This window comes from Lepidochelys kempii, chromosome 14 (assembly GCF_965140285.1).
Source record: "Lepidochelys kempii isolate rLepKem1 chromosome 14, rLepKem1.hap1, whole genome shotgun sequence".
Classification (NCBI taxonomy): domain Eukaryota; kingdom Metazoa; phylum Chordata; order Testudines; family Cheloniidae; genus Lepidochelys; species Lepidochelys kempii.
The window spans coordinates 15,987,329-16,013,493 of NC_136393.1; the positions used below are offsets into that span (position 1 = coordinate 15,987,329).

Consider the following 26,165-nt stretch of genomic DNA (forward strand, 5'->3'; position numbering starts at 1 on the left):
AATTTCATGAGAAAGAAAAGAGGCAAAATCTGCTAAATAAGCTAGTTCAGACTTTGTTGCCAAATCTTTAGCTGGAGGGAACCCCTAGCCCTGTGGAACAGATTGAAATACTGGTGTGATGCTCACTGCTGAAATTCCAGGACTGTGTGATGTGGTGCGGTGCATGAACTGTTCATTGCCGATCCTGAGCATCTTTGGGTCAGAAAAGTGGACTGGGGTCAGTAGCGCAATTCATACCTAGTCCTTCTAAGGGGACTGCAAGCTGAACACAGTACACCAGAGACTGCTTAATCAGCTTCCTGCCTCTAAACCAGTTTGCCCATCCCTTGGTAAATATCTGTTACTCCTGACAGTAAATCAGAAAGCAAATTATACAGAGCAATTAAGTATGTACCTAAGTTACAAAACTCACAATCATTTAATTACACTGTATTTGTCAGCACCGAAGGGCAATTATTTAACATTTTTAAAGCAGTACCAATGCATGCGAGGTTTCAGAGTAACAGCCGTGTTAGTCTGTATTCACAAAAAGAAAAGGAGTACTTATGCTCAAATAAATGGGTTAGTCTCTAAGGTGCCACAAGTACTCATTTTCTTTTTAATGTATGCAAGGGGGCATGTCCCCTTAGTGAGCTGGGAAAGGGAGCAGCATAGGGGTGAATGGTGCTGCAGGTTTTTTAGCCCTTGCCGACAGATGATTAACTGAAAGAAAGGTTGACTCACCTGTCCAGGAAAGCTCAGAGGTTGCAGCACAGTTACACCGTCTGCAGGGGAGACCCTTAGCTTCCTGAGCTGCAGACCCTGGAGAAATACCCGAGAGTTGTTATACAGCTGCTGGAAGACAGAAGGAGGCTACGACCTGAGGCAGCTTTAGAGGGGGAGGTACTCTGTAATTGGCTGGCTACAAGCCTGCTGGGAATCTGCAGGGCTATAAAAGCCCGTTAGCTGGTGCAGGGTAGAACAGGAGCTAGCTCTGGCAGGCACTAAACCAGGAACCTGACTGAAAGCATGTAAGATTCTAGTGTACCAGTCAACTGCCTTCATTCATGAGCTGAATGTCTGTCTGCCCCCTGTTCAAAAGACCCAGGCAACCATCACAGGAAATCAACTGACAAGCATCTGATTCCAACCCACAGATGATTAGAGAAGTTTAAAAAATCCTGACAGTCTCCTGCACCCATTAGGACAGGGTACAAGCACTTTGAATCATGAAATGCAGAAGTGATCCTTTCATTTCAGCAGGGGTTGAGCACTGTAAAAAGGCACTTGGCCCAAGTCCCATTGACAGTTTCCACGATATGCATCTGATGAAGTGAGCTGTAGCTCACGAAAGCTTATGCTCAAATAAATTGGTTAGTCTCTAAGGTGCCACAAGTACTCCTTTTCTGTTCACTCCTCCGTGTCTAACTCACTTAGCCACTTCTGGAAACATTATGCTGGGTCTCTAGTGTTAAGGAATATAGGGCCAGCTCCTCAAAGGCACCTAAATGACCAGGGGAGTTGGATGCCCACATACCTTTGAGGATCTGGGCCCTGGTCCTCAAAGGACAGGTGTGTTTAGATCTACACTGAAGGGTGGGTGGGGACATCCTCCATTTTCAAAGATAACACAACAGTGGAGAGACACCTTCTAGTTTTATTGCATGCATAAGAAAGAACAAACTTGGGAGCACATTAGCCCCTTGACACCCTCCCCCCACTTCAAGGTGACAGGAAGTCACACAGTTTAAACTACTACAAGCATATTTGTTGAAACAAAATCCCCATTACTCTCCAAACCGGGCACAGATGCCTGTGCTAGAACCCCTTCACCCCAATGAATGCCTTGTCTTCTTCTGTTGCCCCAGTTATGGGGAAGCAAGATTAGCTCACTAGACCAGTACACAGCCAGAAACGCTAGGCAGTCTGTTCATCTGTGAGTACCACAGGGGCTTAAGATCATTGTGGAATTGGCGAGAACATGGAGCTTGTCTTAGTGCCTGAATCGTGACAGCATGGGAGAATGGTGCTCGGGGCGATGAAACTGAAATCCCTCGGAGGCGGCTGGGAGCAGCAGCAGGCCGCTCAGAGGATCTTTCCGGCAACGAGTCATGGCTTCTTTGTAATTCATCTTTTCCTTGGTGACTGGGTCAACAAGATCCTTCTCGTAGTTGGGCTCATCCTGGAGCATCTTAGCCAGGTCATCGCTAATCATGCCTGTCTGGACAGCTTCTGACACTGGGATGCGACCAGTTTTCTTGGGATCAATGAGCCCCCCGGTCAGGTGTTGGACCTGTAGGTAGGGGAAGGCACTGTCCTTGGTCATCCATCCTTTCTGAACTGCCTCCCCGACAGACAACCTCCTCTTGGTCACTGGGTCCTCTACACCTGTGAAAGCTTTCTGGGCGTTCAGCAGCCTCTGCATATAGGTGTTGTCTATCAGCCCTCTGTCTATGGCTTTGTGGACAGAATACCGATCCCACGTGATGAGGTCTACAATGCCCCCAGTTGCAGCCTGGGCCTCCAGCAGCTTTTGAGCGGTCATGGGATCCACCATCTTCTTGATGACAGCAGTTCTTATGTTGCACTTGGTGTCGGTGGCAGTGTCGAACACTCCGGCAATGGGAAAGGTGTCATCGCAGAAGCTTTTCTGCAAGCTCGGAGGAAAGAAACTTTGGGTCTTCTGCTGCATTGTCGGAGATGTAAGTGGAGACTTGGAGATGATGGAGCCAATGGACATAGAGGAGGGAGGCTTGGCTTCCCCTGCTACCAGCAGAGCAAACTCTGAGATTGGGATCTTGCCATCCCTGTACAACTGGTACTCCTCTTTCGTAATCTTCCTAAACCTCAGGGCATCCTCGATGGAGTAGTGTTTCCCACTCTTCCTGTCAAGGAGGACAGAAACATCCCCGTTGGGGCCCAAGGTAGTGATTTCCTCCCAGTCGCACTCTAATTCTTGCAGCTGGATGTATTGGTTTCTGTCTATGGTTCCTCTTTTGTAGGCCTCATAAGGAGACATATCCTTCCCCGTCTCAGGGTCCACAATGGAGATTTTAGTGGAGAGATTAGTCTCTCTCATCTGGGTCTCGTGGCTCATTTCTTCCCGGTTGACCCCAGACTGGAGTTCCCGGATGGACCTTTCTTTTTCGTAGATCTGGTCCTTCTCCCTTAGGATAGCTTCCTCCAGGAGGGAAAGTTCTTGCTCACGCTGCATCTTTTTTTGCCTGTCATTCTCTGTCTTTTGGCTGAGGAGCTTGGACTCCTCTCGGAGGATGAGGACTTTCTGCTGCTTCTGCCTTTCCAGTTCCCTGAGCTCACTCTCCAGGTTGGCTCTCTCTTGAATTGCCAGGTTTCGTGCTTTCTGGAGATCAGCTTCCTCACGGGACCAGGTCCTTTTCATGCCTTCAGCTCTCTCTATTTTCTCCTTGAGTCGTCGTATGTCCTCTTCTGCATTTTGCCGTGCAGTTCTCTCTCTGCTCAGCAGCTCCCAAATCCGTGCACGTTCATTCTCTAGCACTCTGTCTTTCTCCACTCTGATAACCTCCTTGTAGATGGTCTTCTCCTGTGATTTTGTTTTCTGCAGAATGTCAGTCTGCACCTGCAGGTTCTTGCACTCCCTCTGCAGGTTCAGAACCTGCATCTTTTCCTTGTCCAGCTCCAGACGCAGTCCATTAGCAGCCTTCTCAAGCACTGGATCTTTCTCTAACTTGACCACTTCTTCCATGATGATCTTCTCTTGCACCGGTGCGGGGCTTTCCTCTATTTCCTTTATTCTCATGGTTATTTGATGCAGCTCCTTTTCTAACGCAAGCCTCTTGTTTCGATCTTCCTGGAAGTTAAGCAGCTTCTCTTTCTCTTCCACCACAGACCGAAGATGCTGTACCTCACGTTCTACATGACGCCTGTTGCTCACTTCCTCGTCCAAACTCCGGCTCAACCTGTTGTGCTCATCCCTGAGCTTTGGATCCTTTTGGGTGAGAATCACCTCATGGACCACCACCTTTTCTTCGGGCTTCCTCCTCTCCAGCAGTATGTATTTGTTCTGCAAGTCATAGACGGTTTCCTCAACTGCTCTCCTTTTCTGAGACACATTGCGCACCTCTTGACGTAGGCAATCAGCTTCTTTTTCCAAGAGTGGGTCATTCTCATATCGGACAACTTCCTTGTTGACCAGCTTGGTTTCAACCTTGGACCTTTCCCTTTTCCATTCATCCCTTTCGCCCTGCAACCGGATGAGCTGCTCCTGGGACCTGCCATTTGTGTTCACCAACTCATTGAGCTGTTCCTTCAGCCTGTCAATTTCTCTAAGGATCTCTGGGCTCTTCTCAAGTTTCACCACTTCCTGGATCACCTCCTTATACTCCACAGTCGGTTTCTGAGACCGGAGGATATTCAGCTCAGACAAGGCCTCTTCCACCTCCTTGTCAATCTTTGTCCTTTTACTAGTAACTTCTTGGAGCTCCTTCTTCAGGTGAGTGATTTCCTTCTCTGTCTCTGGATTTACCACAAAAATCTCATTGACTCTTTCTTTAATCTCTACCTTAGGTTTTTGCCTCTCTGCAATGATGTATTTGCTTTGCAGCTCTGCCAGCTCTCCTGTTAACATCAGGTTCTTGTTCCTCTCTTCTTCAATGAGAGTTCTAAGCTTGGAAGACTCTTTCAGCAGCTCTGGATCCTGTTCCACCTTCTTCACCTCCTTGACAATGATTTTGGGTTCTGTTGCTTCAATCAGCCTTTCCAGCTCCTCGATCCTACTATTCAGTTTGATTATCGTGTCCTCCACAGATTTCCTGTTGTAGGTTTCTTTGTCAATTTCCATCTGCAACGTCCTGACGGCCTTTAGCATCTCCGGATCCTTTTCCAGCTTGATCAACTCTTTCACTACCACTTTCTCTCGGATGTTGGGCTGCTTCTGCTCCAGAACGTACAGCTCTTTCCTGAGCCGTTCAAGTTCAGAGGAAGCAGCGGAGCTCTGTTCTCGGAGATGCTTGATTTCTGCATGGAGGCTAACTGCTTGGTTATCCAGGTTTGGATCCCTCTCGATTTTAGTGACCTCTTTAGTAAGCAGCTGGGCCTCAACCACCTTCCTCTCTTTCTCCATCTGGATGAGCTTCTTGTTCTTCATTTCAATATCCGCCTGCAGGCTGTCCCTTTTTCTGCTCTCATCCTTAATCTGATGCGCCATCTTAGCCAAGTTGCTCTCCAGTTTCGGGTCTCGGTAGTATTCGACCACCTCCTTTTCTTCCACTCTTTCAATGGGCCTTTGAGTCTTCAGCAGCAGAAGCTTGTTTCTGTGTTCTTCCAGGTCCTGCTGAACCTTGGCCACTTTGCTTCTTTCCTCCTCCAGCTGCAGTTTCAGGGCCTTTGATTCTCTTGTTGACTGAGCCAGATTTTCTGACTGTTGCATTTGCTCGTGTTCCGCCTGCATCTCCTCTTTTACTTCCTTCTGCAAGGAGAAAGCAAGAAGTTCATTAGAAAGACCAGGAGTTAACGTCACTCTTAGAGCATGGCATCGGTGGCCCTTTCCCTGAATCCTAAAGTCTTACAATGCTGGCCAGTTGGAGAACGGGAATAGGTGGTGGCAGACAAAACTGGTTTAGAACTCTAGGTACTTTCTAACGGACAAGAATCACTTAACCTTTGATTAAACAAAATAAGTAAAAATTGATGTGGTTGTGGTAATGTTCTCCGAAGCGAATCGAGCAATACTGGAGTTATAAACTAGTATGATCTTTAGGGTATTTGTCTCTTTAGGGTTGTCTAGCAAGAGGAAATGCTAAATTCCTACCATGCTGGGATACAGGCTGTTGGGTGGTTCTCTCTCTGAAATTCTTAGTATCTAAGCATTGGTTAGACAGAGCTGTGAACACTAGTTAATAATCTTAATTCTGGATCCCTTTTTTCCCATTGAAAACAAACATTTGTTAATACACTCAGTGGCCACACATGGGCAGGACCTCGGTTTATGGCTCACTGGGAAGATGGCGTCTTTGGTCAGCAGTGCAACGCCCCACATGCCATGCTGAGGCAGAGTTCCCTGCTGACTCAGTGGGAACAGTGCCATCTACTGGTTCACCAGGACTACTGCCTCTAGCACAATGGGTCCCCCCCCGAGAGGTTTCCATCCACATCCAAACCCTGTTGACTTTGAAATCTGCTGAAATCACAGCTTGAGGCAGGACCCTGAACAATTCTGCTGCCTCACACTGATAAGTGACTTCTTTCCCACCTTGCAGGTAGGGCATGTTAGCTAGAAAAAAGGTTAGAACAGTTTGCAGATACCTTCTCTACCACCTTCTTGGCAAACTCCAGCCGGCTGAGCTGCTGCTTGTTTTCTGCTGCTGTCTCTGTGTAGAGTTTTGTCACATCATTCTCCTAAACAGAAACAGCAAGAATGATCTGGGAAGTCGCCTGTGATCTGGCTTATTAGACATACTGTATTCCTCCCGCCTCTCCACCCTCCCGGCCTACTCATCCTCTGTGCAGTAGTTGTAACGTGAGGCTCTCAAAGAACTTTACAACCTTTAACTGAGCTATATGATACCTCTGTGATGTTATCGTCACCCCTGATTTTATAGCTGAAACTGAGGCATGGGGTGTTTAAGAGACTAGTCTCGAGGTCATGCAGCAAGTCAGTGGCAGAACTGGGAATAGAACACGGGAGTCCCGACTCTGTCTCACAGTCTAAGTCCTACACGATACACTCCCATATGGCCAGCTACAAAGCAGTAACACTTACTGGTCACAGCGGGCCCAAGTAACGTTCTTGGCAGGTGCCAGGCCTATTAACACGCAAGCACCAGCTGAACCCATATATAGCAGCCTGGACACGCTCAAGCCAAAAGCTTGGAACTGGAAAACAAATGCAGCCCTCAGCAGCAATATTCAGAATGCCAAAAAGGGAACGGTTACTTTTCATTCATGCCAGAGGTTGCTCTAGGGCTGGGTGGATGGTCTGAGGAGCTGCTCTGAGCCCACTCAGAAGAGGAGGTTGGGATTTTTCTGTGTGGAACCAGAACGATCTACATGAATTTGGTTTGGATTCAATTGCCAAATTGTTTGCCGAGCCCTAGGAAGAAGGCTAAATAGTTCTGATTTGTAGTTCTTGTTGATGTCTTGGAAGTGAAAACTACAGCAACGCTGTACTGGTGCAAGCCAGGGAAAAAAAGTGTTCACGGGAGAGCATCAGCTATTCTAGCAGCAGCAAATGGCCCATGCAGCCCAACACACCTGTCCTTTTAGCAGGTGTCTTCATTGACCGCATGGTAAGGAAGACACCATCAGCAATATCCACGCAAAGTAATTATCTCTATTCTGATATTTCATATACTGCTTTGCCCAGTGCTATTAGACTCAGACACACCAGCAGCATAGCTTCTGCTTCAGGAGTAGGACAATCACAGTAGGGTTGCCAACTTTCTACTCGCACAAAACCGAACACCCTTGCCCCGCCCCCTGCCCTGCCCCTCCTCCGAGGCCCCACCCTCCACTCACTCCATCCCCCCTCTCTCGGTCGCTCGCTCTTCTCACCCTCACTCACTTGCTCATTTTCACCAGGCTGGCTCAGGGGGCTGGGGTACGGGATGGGGTGAGGGCTCTGGCTCAGAGTGTGGACTCCAGAGTGGGGATCAGAAATGAGGAGTTTGGAGTATGGGAGGGGGATCAGGGCTGTAGTAGGGAGTTGGGGCATGGGGTGGAACTGGGGATGAGAGGTTTGGGATGCAGGAGGGTGCTTTGGGCTGGGACAGAGTGGGAACCAGGGCTGGGACAGGGAGTTGGGGCATCGGAGGGGGTCAGGGGTGCAAGCTCCAGGTGGCGCTTATCTCAGGTGGCTCCCAAAAGCAGCGGCATGTCCCCCCGCCGACTCCTATGCGGAGGTGTGGCCAGGCGGCACTGCCCCGTCTGCATGCGCCACCCCCACAGCTCCCATTGGCTGCGGTTCCTGGCCAATGGGAGCTGTGGACCCAGCGCTTGGGGCGGGAGCAGCATGCAGAGTCCCCTGGCTGCCCACATAGGAGCCGGAGGGGAGACATGCCACTGCTTCCAGGAGCCGCGCAGAGCTCCAGCAGACAGGGTGTTCTAGTAGAAAACCGGACACCTGGCAACCCTATCACTGGCTGCAGCGAGAGAGGGGGGTGGGAAATTGGAGGAAGGATCAATTCCTCCCCAAGGAAAGAGGAGAAACTGGAGGTTGATTTCAAACAAGGTGTAAGCAAGTGAAACCACATGGAGGTCAATGAAACTGCGTCTCCTAACACCAGACCTCAATATGGCTCCAGGTCTTCGTCGCAAGGTCTCACCTGGGCCTGGATGCTCTCTTGCAGCGGGGTGACACGCAGTCTTTTGGCAGCGGAAGCGCTCAGGGTGGGGTCCAGAGAAGAGCAGTATTTGCCTGCCTGAATTTCATAGTCCTATTACAAGTGGAGACAAAGAGGTCAGATTGGGTCTCTGCTGGGCAAGACTAGATGGCAGAGCCGCACGGCAAAACCCAAACGTACGTTGAGAGCAGACTGCACAGTCTGGGATAGTTTGACCACTGCGTTCTTCTCAGACTCCTTGCCCTGGATTTCCTCCACCAGCCTCTGTGGGAGAAGGAGACAGGACCTGAGTACTTGCATCTCAACAAAGCTCTCAGTAAGGACAGGACGCTATCAAACAGAAGGCAGTCAGGGAGGAAAAGTGAAGCTGCTTCTCCAGGGATTCCCATCAGAAGGGAACAAAGATGCCATCGAGGGCATGGGGAAATGCTCTTGGCAAAGAGAGTATGACACAGCTGCAGTCTGGCATTTCTGTCTGGTTAATGGCACAAGCTGACCCATCTCTCAGCAATGGACTCTGAAAGGCTCCAAGCTATGGGGATGGGGGTCGTAATGTCAAATAATGGAGGTGACTGAGCTCTGGCCTTGTGTGCCTGGATAAGAGATCAGAATCCTGGAGCCAGCTGGTCTCTTTTCCCCTTGGCTGATAGAGCTCAGGTACGGCATGGAGGGGCGACCGCCTACTGGCTCTTGGTGTTTGCTCAGAGAGTCTCATCTGAGCGGCCACCTCTCTCCCCAGCATAGCACTGGGTCAATCGAGGATGTTGGCAGCTATAGAGATTAGCAGCCAATTCCTGGTATGAATGGGAGAGGGCAGCTGGCAGGAGATGCTTCGCGAGGGCCACCTGGGCTTTGAAGGCCATGCAGCAGCATGCTCATAGATGCAGGATCTGCCCCCCCTGAATTCCCTACCCTGCTCTCTTGTTGCAAGCTGCCCTCTGCATAAGGCAAGGTCCTGCCTTTTCTGCGCTAGTCACTTCACTGCTGCAGGTGAAGCACGGAAAGAGAAGCAGAGCGGCAGTTACCACTCCACGTAGGTTCCAGGTGAACCCAGGGACACTTCTTTCCCCTCCCCACATCTGTATGTGTCCCGAGGTCTGGCAGGAGGCTCACCTTCTGTGCCTGCAGCTTGAAATTGATCTGGCTCGGCCCATCCGTGGTCTTGACGTCGTGCTTGAGCAGGTTGTTCATCCAGAACATCATGTTCTCGTTGGAGTTTTGAAACTGCTGGTAGGTGAGGTTGGTGTTCCGGAGGGTCTTCTCCCTGGGTAGGTGGGGGACCAGGGTGGAGGAAACCAGGGTAATTAAAGAGGTGGTTAGTAGGCCAGTAAGCAGGAAGGCTTGGCTGGCAGCACAGCTCTCTCTAGTAGAGTGTGTAATGAATGCTAAACTGTATTATCATGTTCAACCCTAAGTGGCAACATGCGTAACATACCTTACCTGAGAGACAAGCTGGGGGAGGAAATACATTTTACTGGGGAGAGAGACACACAAAGCTCTTCTTCAGGGCTGGGAAAGGTATGCCCAGCCTCACAGCAAAATGCAAGGGGAAACTGATTGTTTAGTACATATTGTAAGTGTTGTGCAGGTTTCCTTTGAGAATGAGGACGGATAGATAGAAATAGATAATAGATAGACGGATAGAAATCGCTTTGCAAAAGGTGTTCACCCACAGGTGACAGGGTCTTGTCTTTTATCATTTTCCTGTTTGAGTTCATTCAGGAGCATAGTGATTGTCTGGTTTCACTTTCAAAAGATGGGAGCTGGGGAGCTTAAATTCATTACTCTGCTAGACACTAAAAATTATGGCCAAACAAAGACACTGGATTTACGGTTTATTACAACAATCTCTGATCCACTAACCCCCCCTTTTTGTCCTCTGACTGCAGAGGTGTTAACGGGCCACTCTACCTGGAATGGTCCCTTACAATATGTGCTAACTAAAATATCTGTTCCACCTTGCATTTTGCTGTGATGCTGGGAGTATCTTTCCCAGCCCTAATCTGTGTTGCTAGAAAGCTTGTCTCTCTCACCAACAGAATTTGGTCCAGTAACAGATGTTACCTCACCACCTGTCTCTCTAATATCCTGGGACCGACATGGCTAACGACACTGCATACCTCACCTGAGCATATACCAGGTGTAGCTAGCCATGCATTTAATATTCTTAAAGAGAACACATCTTTGTATCTCTCTTTAGATCAGGGTGGCCAAACTTATTGGCCCTCCGAGTCCCACACGACAATCTTCAGAAGTTTGAGAGCCAGAACACACCTGCCAGGAGCTGGAGCTCGGGGCTTCAGCCCCACTCCTGCTGAAGGTCTGAGCCTCGGCAGGTGCACCCCGCAGGGCTGAGCCCCGACCCCCAAGCCCCTCCTCACCACTGGGCAGAAGCTCCTATCCCACTGCAAGGCAGAGGTCCCGAGCTCACTCCCTCCCCCACCAGTCTGGTAGGTGGAGAATGGAGGGGGCTTGCAAGCTGCATTTTAATGGTAAAACAGCCACATGTGGCTTGCGAGCCACAGTTTGGCCACCCCTGCTCTATAAAAGGGAAGCTCTGTAACCAGCCCATATCTGGGAAAGGAGCTTGACCTGTTAGTAGCAGCCCTGCAACCTACCCGTGTACGAGTACACGCCAGACTGAATGTGGTTACGGAGAGGGGAAGTTTTAAAGTCAGGAGGCAGATTGCCCTTCCTGCTGGGTGAACTCTGCAAGTGCCTGCACATCTACAGTGGCAACTGGGAGAGGGGAGGGCATGAGCAAACCGCGCTCTCCCCAGTTGTCACACCACAGAGGCGAAGCCTACACTGTACACAAGATTGCTGCACAGCATGCCACAGCTGGGCACGCTGGATCCCATGCTACACTGGCCTGGGGGAACTGATCTAGGGTCCTGGGACAAAGGGGAGGCCAGAAGATCTCCCCAGAGGGTCCCAAATCCAAAAGCTGGCCCTTCAAGTGAGTCAGGCAAATTTGGGTTTGGGGGATGGACCCAATTCTCTTCTGGCTGGCATGCCCAAATCCCAGCCCCCACCCTGATCCCACGTAACGGAGGCTGTGGTGCTCACCGGTGATCCAGCTGGTTGGCCACAGCATGGTAGCGGTCGTTGAGGAGCTGGACCTCCCGCTTCTGCCGGGGGAGGTCCGGGCAGAACTCCTGGAAGTTGTTCTGCACAGCGCTGCAGCTGTGCTCAGCGTCCTTGAGGCTGCGGTTCAGCTTCAGCACACAGTCCTGCCGGGCGACCTGATCCTGCTTCAGCCTCTGGGAAGGAAGAAGATGCTGGATGAGTGTCAGTGGGTCCGCTCACGCCGCCTCCCCAACACCTGGCCCTGGCCCTGTGAGGCCGTCGGTGTCCCAGAGGGGGAGTCACTGGCTCAGTGGGGCAGAAGAGAATGAAAGGAGCTTCTCTTTCCACTCCAACATCTTTATCATCAGTAGTGACGGGGATACTGATACAGAAAAAATCCACTGCGGGTTCATGGCGGGGCTTGGTAGAACGCAAACGTTGTTGAGTGCAAGGGTGGCTCTTTGACGCAGAGATGTGTGAGGGACAGATGTTGGGGGAAGACTTCGGGAATCAGCTCGAGAGATGGGGAAAGAGAGAAAGGGGCTGGCATGGGTGGGGTCCAGAGAGCCAGAGGAGGCATTGGAAAAATAGTCACAGTGAGTAAAGGGGGAGTTAACTGTAGGGCAGAGAGACTGGGGCTGGGACACGGGTAGATGGAGAAGGGGTGCACAGAAGGGTAGCTGATTGTGGGGTGCTGGGGCAGATCGACTAGGGGAGTGTTTGGTGAGGTACACAGGCAGATGGTTTAGATCTCTGGGGTGGGAGTCGGTTCTTACAGCTGGTGCTCAGCAACTGTGACAGATGTATCCTATTATCCACCTACCAATAAACAGCAGCTTCTGAAGTGGCAAAAGTGATTTAGTCTGCAGACACTCTGGAAGCCCATTTACAGCAGTGTATCTTGGGTGGTGGGTTGCGCTCCCTGGGGTGTGTGTGGCGGGGGGGGTCCCGAAAGGCCATCAGGAGGGTCGTGAGGTATTGAAAATGTTACTACAACCTAAAGCAAAGAAAATCTCACTCCCCGCGTGCCCTGACCCTTCAACATCAGTATTCTCTGCCACTGCCAGCTTCCCCAAACATGCACCCCCGCAGCCCTAGCACTACTAGTCTTGATCCATTTTTTGCTCTTACAGCTACAGAAACATCAGGAGGTTGTGAACATTTTTGACTTCAAATAAGGGGTCAGCAGCCTGAAAAGAACAGGAGGACTTGTGGCACCTTAGAGGCTAACCAATTTATTTGAGCATGAGCTTTCGTGAGCCGACGAAGTGAGCTGTAGCTCACGAAAGCTTATGCTCAAATAAATTGGTTAGCCTCTAAGGTGCCACAAGTACTCCTTTTCTTTTTGCGGATACAGACTAACTCGGCTGCTACGCTGACACCAGCCTGAAAAGGTTCAGCAATGGTGGTCTAGACGAACGAGTCCGTGGCCTACTGTGAGGTGTGGCCATCCAAGTCTCTTATGAACACTAACAATGGGATAAACGGAGCCCAAGTTACCTGACTCCATCTCTTACTGTGCCATCCTTCTCATTGCTGTCAATAGGGCAAAAGCTCCCTCACCTGCAGCTCACTGGCACGATCCTGCAGGGCGTTGGGAGAGGCTGGGATGGTGCTGTCCTGAGCCAGCTTGGACTCAAAGCTGCTGATGATTTCATCTGTGATCTCTATCTGGTTCTCCAGGTTCAGGGAAGCCTTGGCTCTGAGGAGGCGAAGAGATGGTGGCATGTGACTAGCTACAAAGGACACACATTGCTCCCCTCGCTTCTCAGAGTCTGCCCTGGAGCCAGGCTCCTGACTAACTGCAGGGGACTTGCTCTCATTGCACAATGCAGACCATTAAGAAGTTGGCCTTGCAAACACACCCTGTCCTTGATACCCAGCCCCGCTTGGCTCCTGAGAGCAGCCTTACAGACAGAAGAACAGGATAATGAGCCCTAGGAGAGGTCGGCAGGTGTGTCCACCTACCCATTGGGTTGTTCTAGGAGAAATTTCAAACTACAGCAGCTGATTCACCTTGCTGCGTTTTTACGAAATGGAAACATTGTCTAAACCCCTGCACATATTCAAACTGGGTGGTAATCCCAGTTTGCCAGAAATCTGTATCCTGATTGTTAGGAGGGCACTGTAGAGTGCTCAGCACAATGTGGTCTTCATCTCATTTGGGGCCTCTAAGAATACAGATAAAACAACAATAAAAATGGCGGGGGGTGAGGGGGAGGATTGTATTTTATTAGAAACTCAAAAATGGCCCCATTGTGCAGAAAATTTCATCATATTTTGTGAATTTTCCACCTGGAAATAGGCCTCTTTTCTAGTGAAAATGAGGCCATCTGAGTTTAAAAAAAAAAAGATTTCAAATTCAAACAGCAACATTTCCCATGGCTTTGATTTTTTTAAAAAGAAGACCATTTATTTATGTATTCGTACAGAAGAGTGAAATCTGAGGTTCCTCCTAAATTGCTCAGGACAAAACACAAAATATTTGTGAGCAGAACTTTGTAAGACCCTGCTGAGCAGTTTCATACAGCTCTGCTCCTACCAATCTAGGGTTACGGTCTCTACTTACTTCTCACCATACAGACTGGACAGCATCTTGACGTCATTATACTTGTTCTTGACGTTGTTCAGAGTCACGGGGAGCTGAGAAGCGGCGATGCCAGTGGATTTCTTGGACAGGAGGGCCTCACACTCCTTCTGCATGGCTTCCTTCTCTGCCCCAATGTCCTGAAGTCTCTTTGTTGTTCCCTAACACAGCAACAGAAATTCTCAGACTCACTGAATACATGGAAGCTCAGTGTTAAGCCAATGCGATACAGCGCGATCTGCTGGGAGGCCTTGCCTGAGCCAGGCTGGGACCATGTATCCATGGCACAGAGTGGAGCAAAGCCAGAAAGGAGAGAAACCCAACAGTTCGAGTCCACCCAGGGCAGGACACAGACCCACAGCAGAAGACATAATCAGCACTGAACAGACACCGAACCAGATCGAAGCCCAAAGGAGGGGACAGAACCGCAGGGTTTATGCCGAGAGCGCATTTGTCTTCTCAGGTCACCTCCCATAAGGACCATTCCTAAAGTACAGGGAACATCACCGGTTCAGCAGTGGAAGTGCCCGTATTTCCCCCGAGTCAGACCTGCACTGTAACAACCTCCAGCAGGCCTCTTTCTGAGCGCTGAAGCCAGCAGAGGTCTCTGCAGCAGCATCAGCAAGCTCTCTCCTTTTCTCTTTGGAGCGGCAGGGCTAACGCCTACATGGTTTCTGTCAGTTCAGTTCTGCTCCAACTATTGGAGCCAGCTACCACGATCAACCCGTTCTCTGTGCTCCTCAGCCCTCACCTCCTGGTCCTGGATCCTTTTGTGGAGGTCCTCTGTCGGGGCACTGTGGCTTACCGGGGACCTCACCCGGCTAAAAATCTCCTTCTCCACTTCGACCAAGTCCCCACCAATTTTATTCAGTTTAGAGAGGAGCTGGTCAGCTTGGGGGTCATCCTGGGCAAGGGTGGGACTTCTGATTGGTGCTGGAATGACAAATTGATATTGAGTCAGTGCACTGTCCCATCTGGCATCACACTCTGGGTTATCTTAACCTTTCTCCCTAGATCTCTGATCTACAAGCCCGGCTGCTTGGCCCTCAGCTACCCTTTCATTGAGACACCACCTGTACGCATCTGCTTCAAATGGATTATGCTGGAGTGAGGTGTGGTGTATTTAATCCATCATGTGGGTTTGGACACAAATTCTGAGTCTGGGTCAGAGCTTTCCACTGCACCTTGCAGTGCCTCCTACATGCAGATAACTCAGCGCTGCAGGGGGCTGATTGCTCAGATCCGCAAAGGGCTGCTCCACGGCCAGCAAAGTAACTTGTTTGGGTAAAAGAGTTGTTGACCTTGTTTGTTTTTTTGCTGCATGAGTTGTCCCTCTGCAGCCTCCTTATCCGTCAGTCAGTGAACAGAGTTTGCTGATGGAAAAGAGCCGGGGAAGCCAACTTTCAAATGTGGACTCAGCCCTCCTGCAGCACCTTTCACCCAAGGATCTCAAAACACTCGGGAGATATGCCGCACGTTTCCCTTGTGTGGCGAGGTCTCAAGAAATTTTCAAACAGCAGCACAGAGGCAAAGTGACTTGCCGGGGGTCACCCAGAGATTCTGTGGCAGGGCCAGGGCTAGAAGTCAGAGATCCCAATATCCAGTCCTCTCCTCTAAGCACTAGACCAACTACATCCACATGCCAATGCGTACTTGTGATTCGGCATGCCCACGAGTGCCCACAGGTAGGCATCCTGCTGAGACACCCAAGTTTAAAAGCTGAGTCTACAGCATTCACTGAATTACTAGCTTTTGTAGGCTCGGCAAGTTTCAGTAAAGTCAAACAAAATGAGACCAGTGATCTCACTTTGCGGGGTAGCTTTTTATGTTAAGCTAGAGAGCAGCTAATAACCTGACGTACCCTGCTGGCTGGGCTTAACTGGCTCCTTCTGGCTGCTTTTCAGGGAGTTCTGAACTGTCGCTCTCTTCTGCTTCACTGTGTTCAATTCACCTTCCAGCCTACAAGCGAAAGAAGGGAGCATCACCCCCAGCACAGGAGTTAACAGGAATAGAAACTAGCCTGCATAAAACCTGCTTACACACCTAATCCAGAGACGGGCCTCACCTGAGCACAGTGCAGTTACCTGTTCCAGGGAAGGCATCACTTAATTACCTTTGAGCAGGTTTAACTGGAAGTCTAACTGCTCCCAGTGCTGACAATGTTACTCCTATGACATCTGGAAATGGCACAACTCTAATTTTTAAGAACAGTTTGACTTCAGGGGAGAACTGGGAGTGGGAGCAAAAACCAGGGATTGTTGAAAAGTGACTTTTGCAAAGAACAATTTGCAGGGACTTTTGAAGGCCCCGAACTAATTCCTGTTACTAAACACAGTGCTTGAAAACAGTCATCCCTAGTTTTGTGTAGATGGTTTCAAACGGGTATCCTTCAGTACAGCGATGACTACACTGCAAGCCTCGTCCGAGGACCATGCTACATGTTCTCCTGCGTATCCCTATGCACGGGAAGTAAAAGCTGTGAAACACACGGGAAAGCAGTACAAACGAGTGACTGGTTTACAGGCCTGGGGCATAGGAAGGGTAGCAAATGTCCCTGAAGGCATCAGTAAAACAAACTGCTAAAGGTGGCTCTGCAGGGGAAATACATCTTACAGGGCACTGGGGGGAAGTCATTGTGTGGTGTTATCAAGATACATAATGCAAGGCAGTGTGCTGCAAAATTTTCAAATCAAACATTTTTTACTGCACATGAAATTCACAAGCACCAAGGAGGGACAGGAATTATTTAAGGTGGTTCTAGTGGTAGGTAATTGGGAGGAATGAAATAAAGGCTGGGGGTACCATTTTCAAAAGTGCCTAAATCTCTTTTGAAAATGGGCTTTGGGTATTGTCTAAACTCACAAGTTGCACTGATTTAATGAAATCAGTTTAGAAACTGCGTTAGTTAAATCAGTGCAGTCCCCTTATGTGAACACTCTTAAATTGGCTTAAGAGTGTTGATTTAGCTTCATATTGGCTTAGTTTAAGTAGGTAAGGAATTAACTTAAACTTAATCAATATAAGGCACTCTTAAACTGATTTAGAAATGTCCACACAAGGGAGCAGTGAGGATTTAACTAAATCAGATTCTAAAAAGATTTAGTCAAACTGGTGCAGCTTGTGTGTTGAGACAAGATGTAAGACAGAGAAATTTAGGCTGAATGTCATGAAAACTTCTTGACCGTGAGATCTGTGGACTCTGGAATATCTCCCACAAGGGAAGTGGTAGAAACCCCATTGCTTGGTGGCATTTAGAACTGGACAAAGCACTAGAATAACGTAGAATAGGGAACAATCCTGCACTGTTAGGGAGAAAAAGTAGGTGACCTACAGTAAACGTAACTCCTAAATGAATATAAAGACTGGAGCCTGGTTCACACTTCACTGCATACTCACTTGTTAACTCTGCCAGTGGCCTCTGGGTCTGGAGGAGGTATGAAGAAGCAAGCAGCAGGAGCTGTCTTTGTCACCCCAGTGCTGCTCTGCACCACCCACTTCTCCGGGTTCCTGTTGTCTTTCAGAGTGTACTTCTCACCTCGGCTGAGCTGCACCTGGAAAGAACAGAGAAAGGATTCGATTCCCTAGCCCTGACTCCCAATCTGCATTTTCAGGGCTCCCAGGTAACAGAGGAGGCTTTCCAAAGTCTCCTAATGAGACCAAACCTTTTGCATTCATCAGGATTTGTGGTCTGACTGTCCTCAAGATGCTCCTGTCTCATCTAGGAAACTCAGCTGCCCCACATTATCCCCTGGGAGACCAGTGTGGTTAGTTGGTGTGAAGACATAAATCAACATATACACACATCCATGGCAGAGCAGACACCTGGGCACAGAGGTATGCATTCCCCACTGGAAATGCTTCAGCAGGTGGGCCTCTGTTTCCCACCAGGTAGGAGGATGTTTCAGGTTAACAATTGGCTCATGATCCTCTGAATAGGATCATCAACTCTGGAGCTAAGAAGGGGAGCAGCAAATGAAGCCAACCCATGGCACAAGGAAGACAAAAGTTGCCAGTGTTCTCAATAGGCATTTCTCAAATGCTTTGATGGACCTGGGACAATGGGTATGTTTGGTTTTAAACTACTGGCCATTTTCTCCAACGAAGACAAACTAAGGGGAATGGTTCCTAGTGCCACAGTGAGGGGCACATTGGAAATTCAAAAGCAGACAACCCTGGGAATACGTCCCAAAGAGGAATCCAATACCACTTCTCTCCAAAGGGTAAGAACGTTCCCTTACGTCACCAGAAGCCCAGTCACAGAGGGTGTCCAGGGCAAGTGGTTGGGAGGGGCAGGTTCTGCGCAGTTTCAGAGGGCTGATCTCCGAGCTCTTCCTCTTCAGCTCAGCAATGCTTTTTCCGGCTTGTTTCACATTCTTCTCCTCATTCTAAATAAAGAGAAGAGGCAGAGATTCCTACCAGGCCGGCACTTGGGTGAATAATTCAGCATAGAGACAGCATGGCATGTTTGGGACCTAGAGGTGGTGGGTACTTTGGGGTTATTCATTCGCAGAGCACAAAGCCTGTGGGGAGAGAGCTGTACCAGAACAGAGTCAGAAGCTTGACAAGAGCTTCCAACTATTCACCAAACCCATTTCTCTTTTTTCCTCCCTTCTTTGTTTTTCTCCTCTACCCTTTTTCCCACTCTCTTTCAGCTAGCAGGGCTAGCAAATAGCTCACTGCCAGCTGGACAAGAGTGACCCAATGAGCTCTCCATGGCCCTTCCTGTTCAACGCACAGAGTCTTCTAAAGGCACCTTCACCCCTTTTCCTCATCCTCTGACGGCAATTCTGGTGCTTTCCTCCTATGGGGAGTGTCTCTGCAAACTACCTACTGTAACAACCCCTCCACAGGGACTGCTTCCCACCAGGTCAGACAGGGTGCTCTCTAGCACCCGAACGGCTGCAGGTCAGGGGCTGCATGAGAGTGACTGTGGGGCGAAATGTTGCCCCAGGTATTTAACTCATTAATATACAGCCCGGGACAATCCTTTTGGGGGGGGAGTGGGCTTTGCTCACAATTTATACTTGGCGATCCTCATTTTACGGTGATCCTAGAAAGGTGTCGTAGCGTCCAGTCTGCAAGTGAGACACAAGACGCTGCTCGGCTGTATTAGCCCCCCAGTAGTTCTCACCTCCAGCTGGTGCAGTAAATCAGACACCACCCCGGGACTGTCTTTGTTGAACTTGCTATATTTTGTATCCAGGTCCAAGTTCAGCTTCTTCAGTGTCTGGCTCACAGTGTCAGCATCCTCCTGGAACTGAAGACACAAGCCAAAGGATAGTCAGAAGATGCTGGGAGACCATGAAGGCTGGGCATCAGCACCTCTGTGCTCATTAAGTAAGCCCTACTGTCGATCCTCAAACCTGAGCCTAACCCATAACTCCATTTAACTTAATCACGACAGCTAAATAACCCTGATCTGCTGACCTCGTCATCCTTGTTGAACATGCATCGTCTACTGAGGGCTGCTACACCCGCCAGAGTGACCCTATTAATAGCATTGCACCAGGCGCCTTGTCATGAAGTTCCCAGACCTGGCTTAATCCTGCAAATCCATTGATCTCTGGTGTGACCCTACAGGTGGCGTCAGGGCATGCACCCCTTCCTGCATCAATGGAGAGTTTGAGAGCTTTGAGTGCTGGGCTGTTTTTGCCCATTGTGGCAACGGGGATGAAGAGCCTGCACTGCCACTTTTTAATATAGTGAGCGACTGCGAGATCTTTTCGAGATCCCAACGACATTTCATACAAAGTCAAGCCACTTTTTCCTCAGGCTTCGGCACTGACCACACATATGGAATCCCTCTAGCCACTCCAATTAACAAGTCAAATGAATGACTTGTCCATTGCTACCCTACCTCTAATCAACCTCTCCCTAATCACAGAAATATTAACCCTACATATTACCAACCTTTGGCATCGTCTAATCAGCCACCTCTTTGTAATCCTAACTACCTGGCTCCATCAACGAAGCTTAAATCAACAGTGAAGACTCCTCTGATTTCTGAAGCCAAACCTAAACTTGGTACAGATCCTTCAGCAAGGACTAGTGGAGCACAGGTGGGCACCTCTGTATTCACACCCGACACACCACTGCAACAATATTGGCACAAAATAGGTCTTGTGAGGGATCTCTAAAAACTAACACCACCTAGTCAATAATACCATTGTGAAATGTATGTGCCAATGCTGCATGTGGAATTATGGCTACTCACTGATATTTTGCTTTAAAGGCTGTGACTAAAAGCTGTTTAAACCAGGCATGTTGCGGGGGGAGGTGGGGTTAGATAAGGTGGTTTTCTCAAGACAAAGGAAAGAGGCCAACACCTCAAACCAGGCGTGGTCAAATTCAATGGGCTATTCATTTTTTTTATCAAAGATTGCAGGAGGAAAACATTTACATTGTAAAACTGCAGCCAAAAGCATCACATTGGAACACACCGGGGGACACTATAATCAAAATGGAATTGCCCCCACCCCCAGGAGACTGGATAAATTTGAGTCTTGAAACAAAGGCAGACTTTGAGCTGTAAGGACAGACAAAGATTTTGGATTATCCTTCACCTGAGGAGATGAGGCGCTGTGGACTCTGTGGGGATCCTGGCTAAAAAGCTAGCCAGCTATTACTGGATAAAGAAGACTGGTGAATAAACTCCCTTGAGCAAAGTCTGGATGTTATTAAGCTGGGTCTGAGCCATTAAAAAGCATATTTTTACCTATTGTCTGTTCCTTTCCTACCTTTGCTCCTTATACTTGATATCACTTAAAGTAACCTAGGATTTCTGTTTAATAAACTTGTTTTACATTTACTACAAACCAATTGAGTGCTGTGTTGGAAAGGAAGGGTATATTGACCTCACTTAACTTAGTAAGCTGTACTGTGCTGACTCTTTAAAAAAGCAGCAAACTTAATATCTTCTGTGAGCATACAGTGATGGGGCTGTGCATTGCAGAGAAACATCCCTGACAAGCTCAGGGGCTGGACGTCCCCGATTGTGGCCTGCTAGGCGTAGGTGCCGACTCAACGGGTGCTCTGGGGCTGGAGCGCCTCCAGGGGGAAAAATAGGGGGTGCTCAGCACCCATCAGCCACCCACTGATCAGCTGTTTGGCAGGTCTTGCTGATCAGCTCCTCCCCCACCCCCAGTACCTCCCACCCACCACCGATCAGCTGTTCAGCAGCGAGCGGGAGGCACTGGAGGGGGAGGGAAAGGAGCAGGGGTGGGAAGAGGCAGAGTGAGGACAAGGTCGGGGAGGGGCCTTGGAGGTGGGGGTGGAGCAGGGGCAGGAAGAGATGGAGCGAGGGTGGGGCCTTGGAGGAAGGGGCAGAATGGGGGTGGGGTCTTGGGGTGGAGCAGCCCTGGGGAAAGCTGAAAGTTGGTTCCTGTACTACTAGGCGAGGTTTGGGCAGGGAGAGCCTTGAGGATCCTTGGCTGGTGAGGCAGACAGGCTGGCGTGGCAGGGAGCTGATATCCAGAAAATCTCACTCTTGCTCAGGCAGAGAGGTAACACAGAGGCTCACGCCTCTGCGTATCCCCAGCAGCACATTCCAGTGGGATGTCGAACTTTGACCCAGACCAGATGGAAGCCAGGGCTCCCCATACTTTCCCATTGTCCAGCAGACCCACGGCATAACCTGGAGTCCAGGGCCAATGGGGGCTGAGCCTGCTTGCCCCTGGGGCCAAGTGTGGTCCCCACCAGATGACAAATTTTGCACACGCCCCCTGGCAAAAAGTTCCCTGTGGCAAGGCATTTTGGCTTCTGCTGGACCTATTGTACCTTCTTGTAGCTCTCCACGCTCTTCAGCTGACTCTCCTGGCAGATGCAGAGGTTGAGGAAATTCTGCCACTCGTTCCTCAAGGCTTCCTGATGAGCCTGCAGTGGGACAGAAGCAGTTCTAAGCTGTGTCCTTCTCGTCTTAACTCCCCTAGCCCTTGTGTTTCCTCTCTGCATCTCCTCAAGTCCCAGAGATCACAGCAGCAGCTAGCAACTGCGGCTGAGCCCTAAGAGAGACGGTGGGGAAAGAACATTCAGAGCCAGAGCGTGATCCTGCAAGAGACAGTGAACAGCCACCTTACATTTTTAGGCCCCCGTAGCTAACAGGGCCTCAACTCCGACTCCAGTGTTGTGGATGCAGATTTGCACCCATGTTTAATTACAGATGCATAACCGTATCTGCAGCATTTTGGTCATCTCTGAAAAAAAATACAGCCCTTCAAATGAGCATCATCTCTAGTGCTCGAGGGTATTGCTTCTCTCGGGACTGGCTGAAGGCGGATAGCATCATATTTATATGATTTCCAATGGGATGCAAGCAGTCTGTATTGCTCTCAGATTCCCGTTGGTCTGGAACAGTCGGTCAATACTCTCAGCTCTGGAAGAGATGCTGTGATGCAAGTGCTGAATGACACACATGGGGGAGGGAGGGAAAGGGATTTCCATGAGGGGAAGACGGCAGCTCTAACGGAAGGGTGAGAGGTCAAGAGGACCTTGTGACCTCACTTCAACCACTCTAGCAACTTTTGTTTCCCTGATTCATGGATCAGGGAAAGGACTTCCTCTTCTCTTGTGGCCTTGGTCGGGTTCAGATGGGAGAGGCTGAAGCCCAGATTCGGTTACCTGGTGTCCACACCCTAGAAGCTAAGGCCTTTTTCATCTTTTCAGGATGGACTTGTTTTTACAGACTGTCTCTCTTATGCAGGAAAACTCAACCCTTAGACTGCAGCATATCCAGCTTTTATAAAGAGAGTCTTCTAGAGTCGGCCAGAACTGTGTTCTCAGTCGCGCAGCCACAGGAAAAACCTGCTCCATAAGAAACAAAACCAACCCCCCAGACCATACCGTACTGGTGCAACAGGTCTGTTCCCTTCCCTTGCCCTGGAAGGGAGCAGCTGCTTAGACAGCATTCAGGACTGAAGGTTGACTATCCCCGATTTAGCCTTTTAAACAGATTGACTTTCTGCTGCATTTGATCATTCAGCTTGCTGGAAAAAGTAGGGCCCAAAGCAGCCAGGAGAATTTTTGAGGCCCCAAATCAGCAGTGATGGTGCAATTTACACAGCAGGTGCGAGCTGGTCAGAGTGTGCGTGTGTGTCGAAGTGGCACTGATGGTGACTTGCACTGACTTGTTATTCAGTGGCAGTGCAGTCCTGGTGTAACTGACATGCTGAGGAGACAGACAGAGGGTATGTTAGCAGGTAGAGTGACAGATAGAAGGGCTGGATGATAAAGCAGCTCCTCACATGATTTTACTCACGCTAACATGGTTAAAATCAGCCTTGGTGTAAGCAGGTGCAGCTCCCTTTGACTTCAAGGCAAGTTAAGTCCTGTAGGGATCAAATTCAGACCCTTGTGTAAGCAAGGGTAACTCCGACTGAAAACAATGGGGACTGAGCCTGCTTACCCCGGGGGCGAATTTGATCCTCACCAGCTGACAAGCTGATGTAAGTTATACTCATGTTGCACACAGATTAGTTCCCTTCATCAAGTGTTCACTTGAAAGGGCCTCAATAAGCAGGAATCTGATCTAAGGGCTGTCTACACAGCAACAGTGAATTCAGCCTGAATTCAGCTAGCGTGGGTAACAATAGCAGTGAAGACAGCAGAGCTAGAGAGCCGAGCTTGTACCCAGACTCCTTGCTGGGCTTATACTACCCAGGCTGAAGCTGCGCGAGCTGGATTCAGGCTAGCTCGGGCTGGCTAGCCCACGCAGAGCTTTTGTTGTGTACACAGACCTTTGTCTGGGGCAGGGAGAACATACTCTGCAAAATCAGCTCTTCCTTCCGAGGGTCTTGTATCAAAGGGAGTCTCTCTGAAATGCCTCGCGTCATGCCCCTCCTTGGTGCATGACTTTGGAGCCAGTGTCTTGGAGGGCAACTCAGTATGGCGGGTGGGGGAAGGAAAGCAGGCTCCAACCTGGGTCCCCTACCTGTATCGGCTCCACAGCGGGGTGCTTCAGCTCAATCATCCTGTCTCCGTCATCCTGGAGCTGGTTCACATACTCCTCCTGGTTAAGCAGCTCATTAGCCTTGAAGTTCTGCAGAAGTGAAGGGATTTAAATGCCTGCGTCACAAGTCAGGCTGCCCGAGTCAGCGTGGCAGAGAAATGGCAGTTGCCAGGGTGTGAAATAGTGGTCACCTGGCTCACGTGAACACACAAGCATTCAGGGGAAAGAGAAGAAGCAGCAATGTGTAAATGCCGGCGGGAGGCTGGAGACAGCCATGCATGGGGCTGGCTGAGACGAAGCAGAGCCAAGTTTGTCCTAACTACGTTTTCATTTCCGGGTTCTCTGTGACTTGGTGTTGTTTTTGGGTTAGTAACTAATTAGCTGGTTAGCTGTACCAGGAGGGGAGAGGTCAGCTAGAGAGAATCCTCCTCCAACCTGAAATGAGGAGGATTTTGCTGAATAGAGACACCTCGTCTCCCAGACACAGAGAGGCCTGCAGAGCATTTACCTCGTACTCCCGGCGCATGCCCGGTAGGTCAGCCATTTGGTCACTCCAGTCCTGCTTCAGAATTTTGTTCTGCTGGTCCGTGAGGTAACCCAGCTCCTTGGTGCAGCCTTGCAGGTGGTTGTACAGACTGCCCAGGCTCTGCCCTCGCCAGATGGAGGCTTTCTGCCCATTCATATCAAAGAGAGGAGACGTCAGCATCTGCACTGAGAAGAGTCCAGTCCCTTCCCTGCTTGGTTATTGTTCATCTGTTAACAGATCCCCAGAGGCCTTTTCAAACAGCTGCCCCTCACCGGTTCTTATCTGATGTAATTTTCATTCCCTCTTCCCTCACTCTTTTCAAACAGGATGTTTTTGTCAAACCAGAATCTGAAGCCATGTTGACGCCTCAGGGGAGGCTGAGAAAGGTTTCCACCATGGGGGATATTTGCCCTATTTGTCCTTCCTTGGTTTTAACTAGGGAGGACAGTTGCAAACTCCTCTCCCCCAGCTGCTTATTCCCCATTTGGACTCCTAATCAGAGACAGGCTTAAGCTGCAAAATTTGGATCTGGATTTTGAATACCCCAAGGTCTAGGGGTGTTTGGATCTGGGGGTTTGGTCCCCCAGATTCCCAAACCATACCCATAATCCCCTGCTTGTGGCAATTTGATCCTCTCCAGAGAAATGGACTGTGGGGTCACAAACAAGATAACGGGTGTGATTCTCCTCACGTGCACTGGCCTAGTGCTTCTGGATCCAATGAAGCTGCTCTTGATTTGCCTGAGAGGGGAATATCAGACCCTGTGATGTGAAGAAGCTACACAAAGTGGCTTTTGCCCCCAGGCTCTGCTGCGTTCCCTCCGTGCCCTGAGAAATGGGTCACCGACATAGCACTGACCCACCCACCAGTTGGAATATCCAGAGAACCAGCCCAAGCCTATTTCCCTAAGGCTGACACAAAGCAACACATCTTGCAAGGCACATCACACTGAGCAAGACTCTTACCAGCAAGTCCTTGTACTGGCTCTTTAAATCTGCTACGTTCTGTGGTGTTATCCGGCCCCCGTCAAAGGAAGAAGGAAAACAGGGCAGTCAGTAAACTTGCGGGTTTGATAAACACTTGCACATGCATTTGCAAACTGCCCAAGAACCGTCCCAGAGCCTAGTGCAGAGTACGCAGACTGGCTTCCAGCTGAGGCAGCTTTCTTGCTACCTCCACCAAATGAAAACCTCCGTCTAGCTCTCCTGGTAGAGCTGTTCCAGGCCCAGTCTCAGCCATGTTATCTGCTGTTCAGGACAAATGGAGCAAACCCAGATGCTACATGGATCATGCCATTGTCTGGGTCAATCCGCTTCAGTGTTTGGCTACTGGTTAACAGATGCTGACCATCAGCGCTTTTACTGTACTTTATAGGCCTTAATTAAACCGTGTCTCAGCAGGATGCTGTTATTCACACTTCACTAATGGGGAAGCTGAGGCGTGAATTGATTAAGTGATTTGCCCAAAGTCACAGACGGGCATTTCTGGCTCCCAGGCCTGGGATCAAAAACAACAGACCACACCCCTCTCTCACAAAATACAGTAACGCTGGTTACCTGCCCAGCAAATATGTCCTATGATCCTGCACACAGTTACCAGGACCCATTGCTTCCATAGGAATCTCTGGTAATGGAGCTGGGTTATCGCTCAACCAGCGGCGCCTACTCATGGGCTCACAGGGCTCAGAAGAGGCAACAAAGGCCAAAAAGTTGGCTGGAGAGAGGCTTGAACCCCAAAGGCCAA

The 26,165-nt window shown here is 49.6% G+C and overlaps 1 protein-coding gene across 3 annotated transcripts in view; it reads right to left on the reverse strand.

Moving 5' to 3' along the window:
* Positions 1-1,616: 1,616 nt before the first annotated feature.
* Positions 1,617-26,165, reverse strand: part of EVPL (envoplakin) — a 52,836-nt gene continuing 28,287 nt past the window's right edge. For all 3 annotated transcript variants that reach the window (XM_073310644.2, XM_073310646.2, XM_073310645.2), the window contains 17 exons: positions 25,388-25,426; positions 24,405-24,566; positions 23,879-23,986; positions 21,730-21,825; positions 19,085-19,210; positions 18,192-18,338; positions 17,350-17,504; positions 15,815-15,912; positions 14,705-14,886; positions 13,936-14,114; positions 12,930-13,068; positions 11,367-11,560; positions 9,411-9,561; positions 8,478-8,561; positions 8,280-8,390; positions 6,262-6,354; positions 1,617-5,425 (listed from right to left, as the gene is read on the reverse strand). In XM_073310644.2, the coding sequence (XP_073166745.2) occupies positions 1,973-5,425; positions 6,262-6,354; positions 8,280-8,390; positions 8,478-8,561; positions 9,411-9,561; positions 11,367-11,560; positions 12,930-13,068; positions 13,936-14,114; positions 14,705-14,886; positions 15,815-15,912; positions 17,350-17,504; positions 18,192-18,338; positions 19,085-19,210; positions 21,730-21,825; positions 23,879-23,986; positions 24,405-24,566; positions 25,388-25,426 (5,517 nt within the window). In that variant the 3' untranslated portion in view covers positions 1,617-1,972. The remainder of the gene's footprint in view (positions 5,426-6,261; positions 6,355-8,279; positions 8,391-8,477; positions 8,562-9,410; positions 9,562-11,366; positions 11,561-12,929; positions 13,069-13,935; positions 14,115-14,704; positions 14,887-15,814; positions 15,913-17,349; positions 17,505-18,191; positions 18,339-19,084; positions 19,211-21,729; positions 21,826-23,878; positions 23,987-24,404; positions 24,567-25,387; positions 25,427-26,165) is intronic.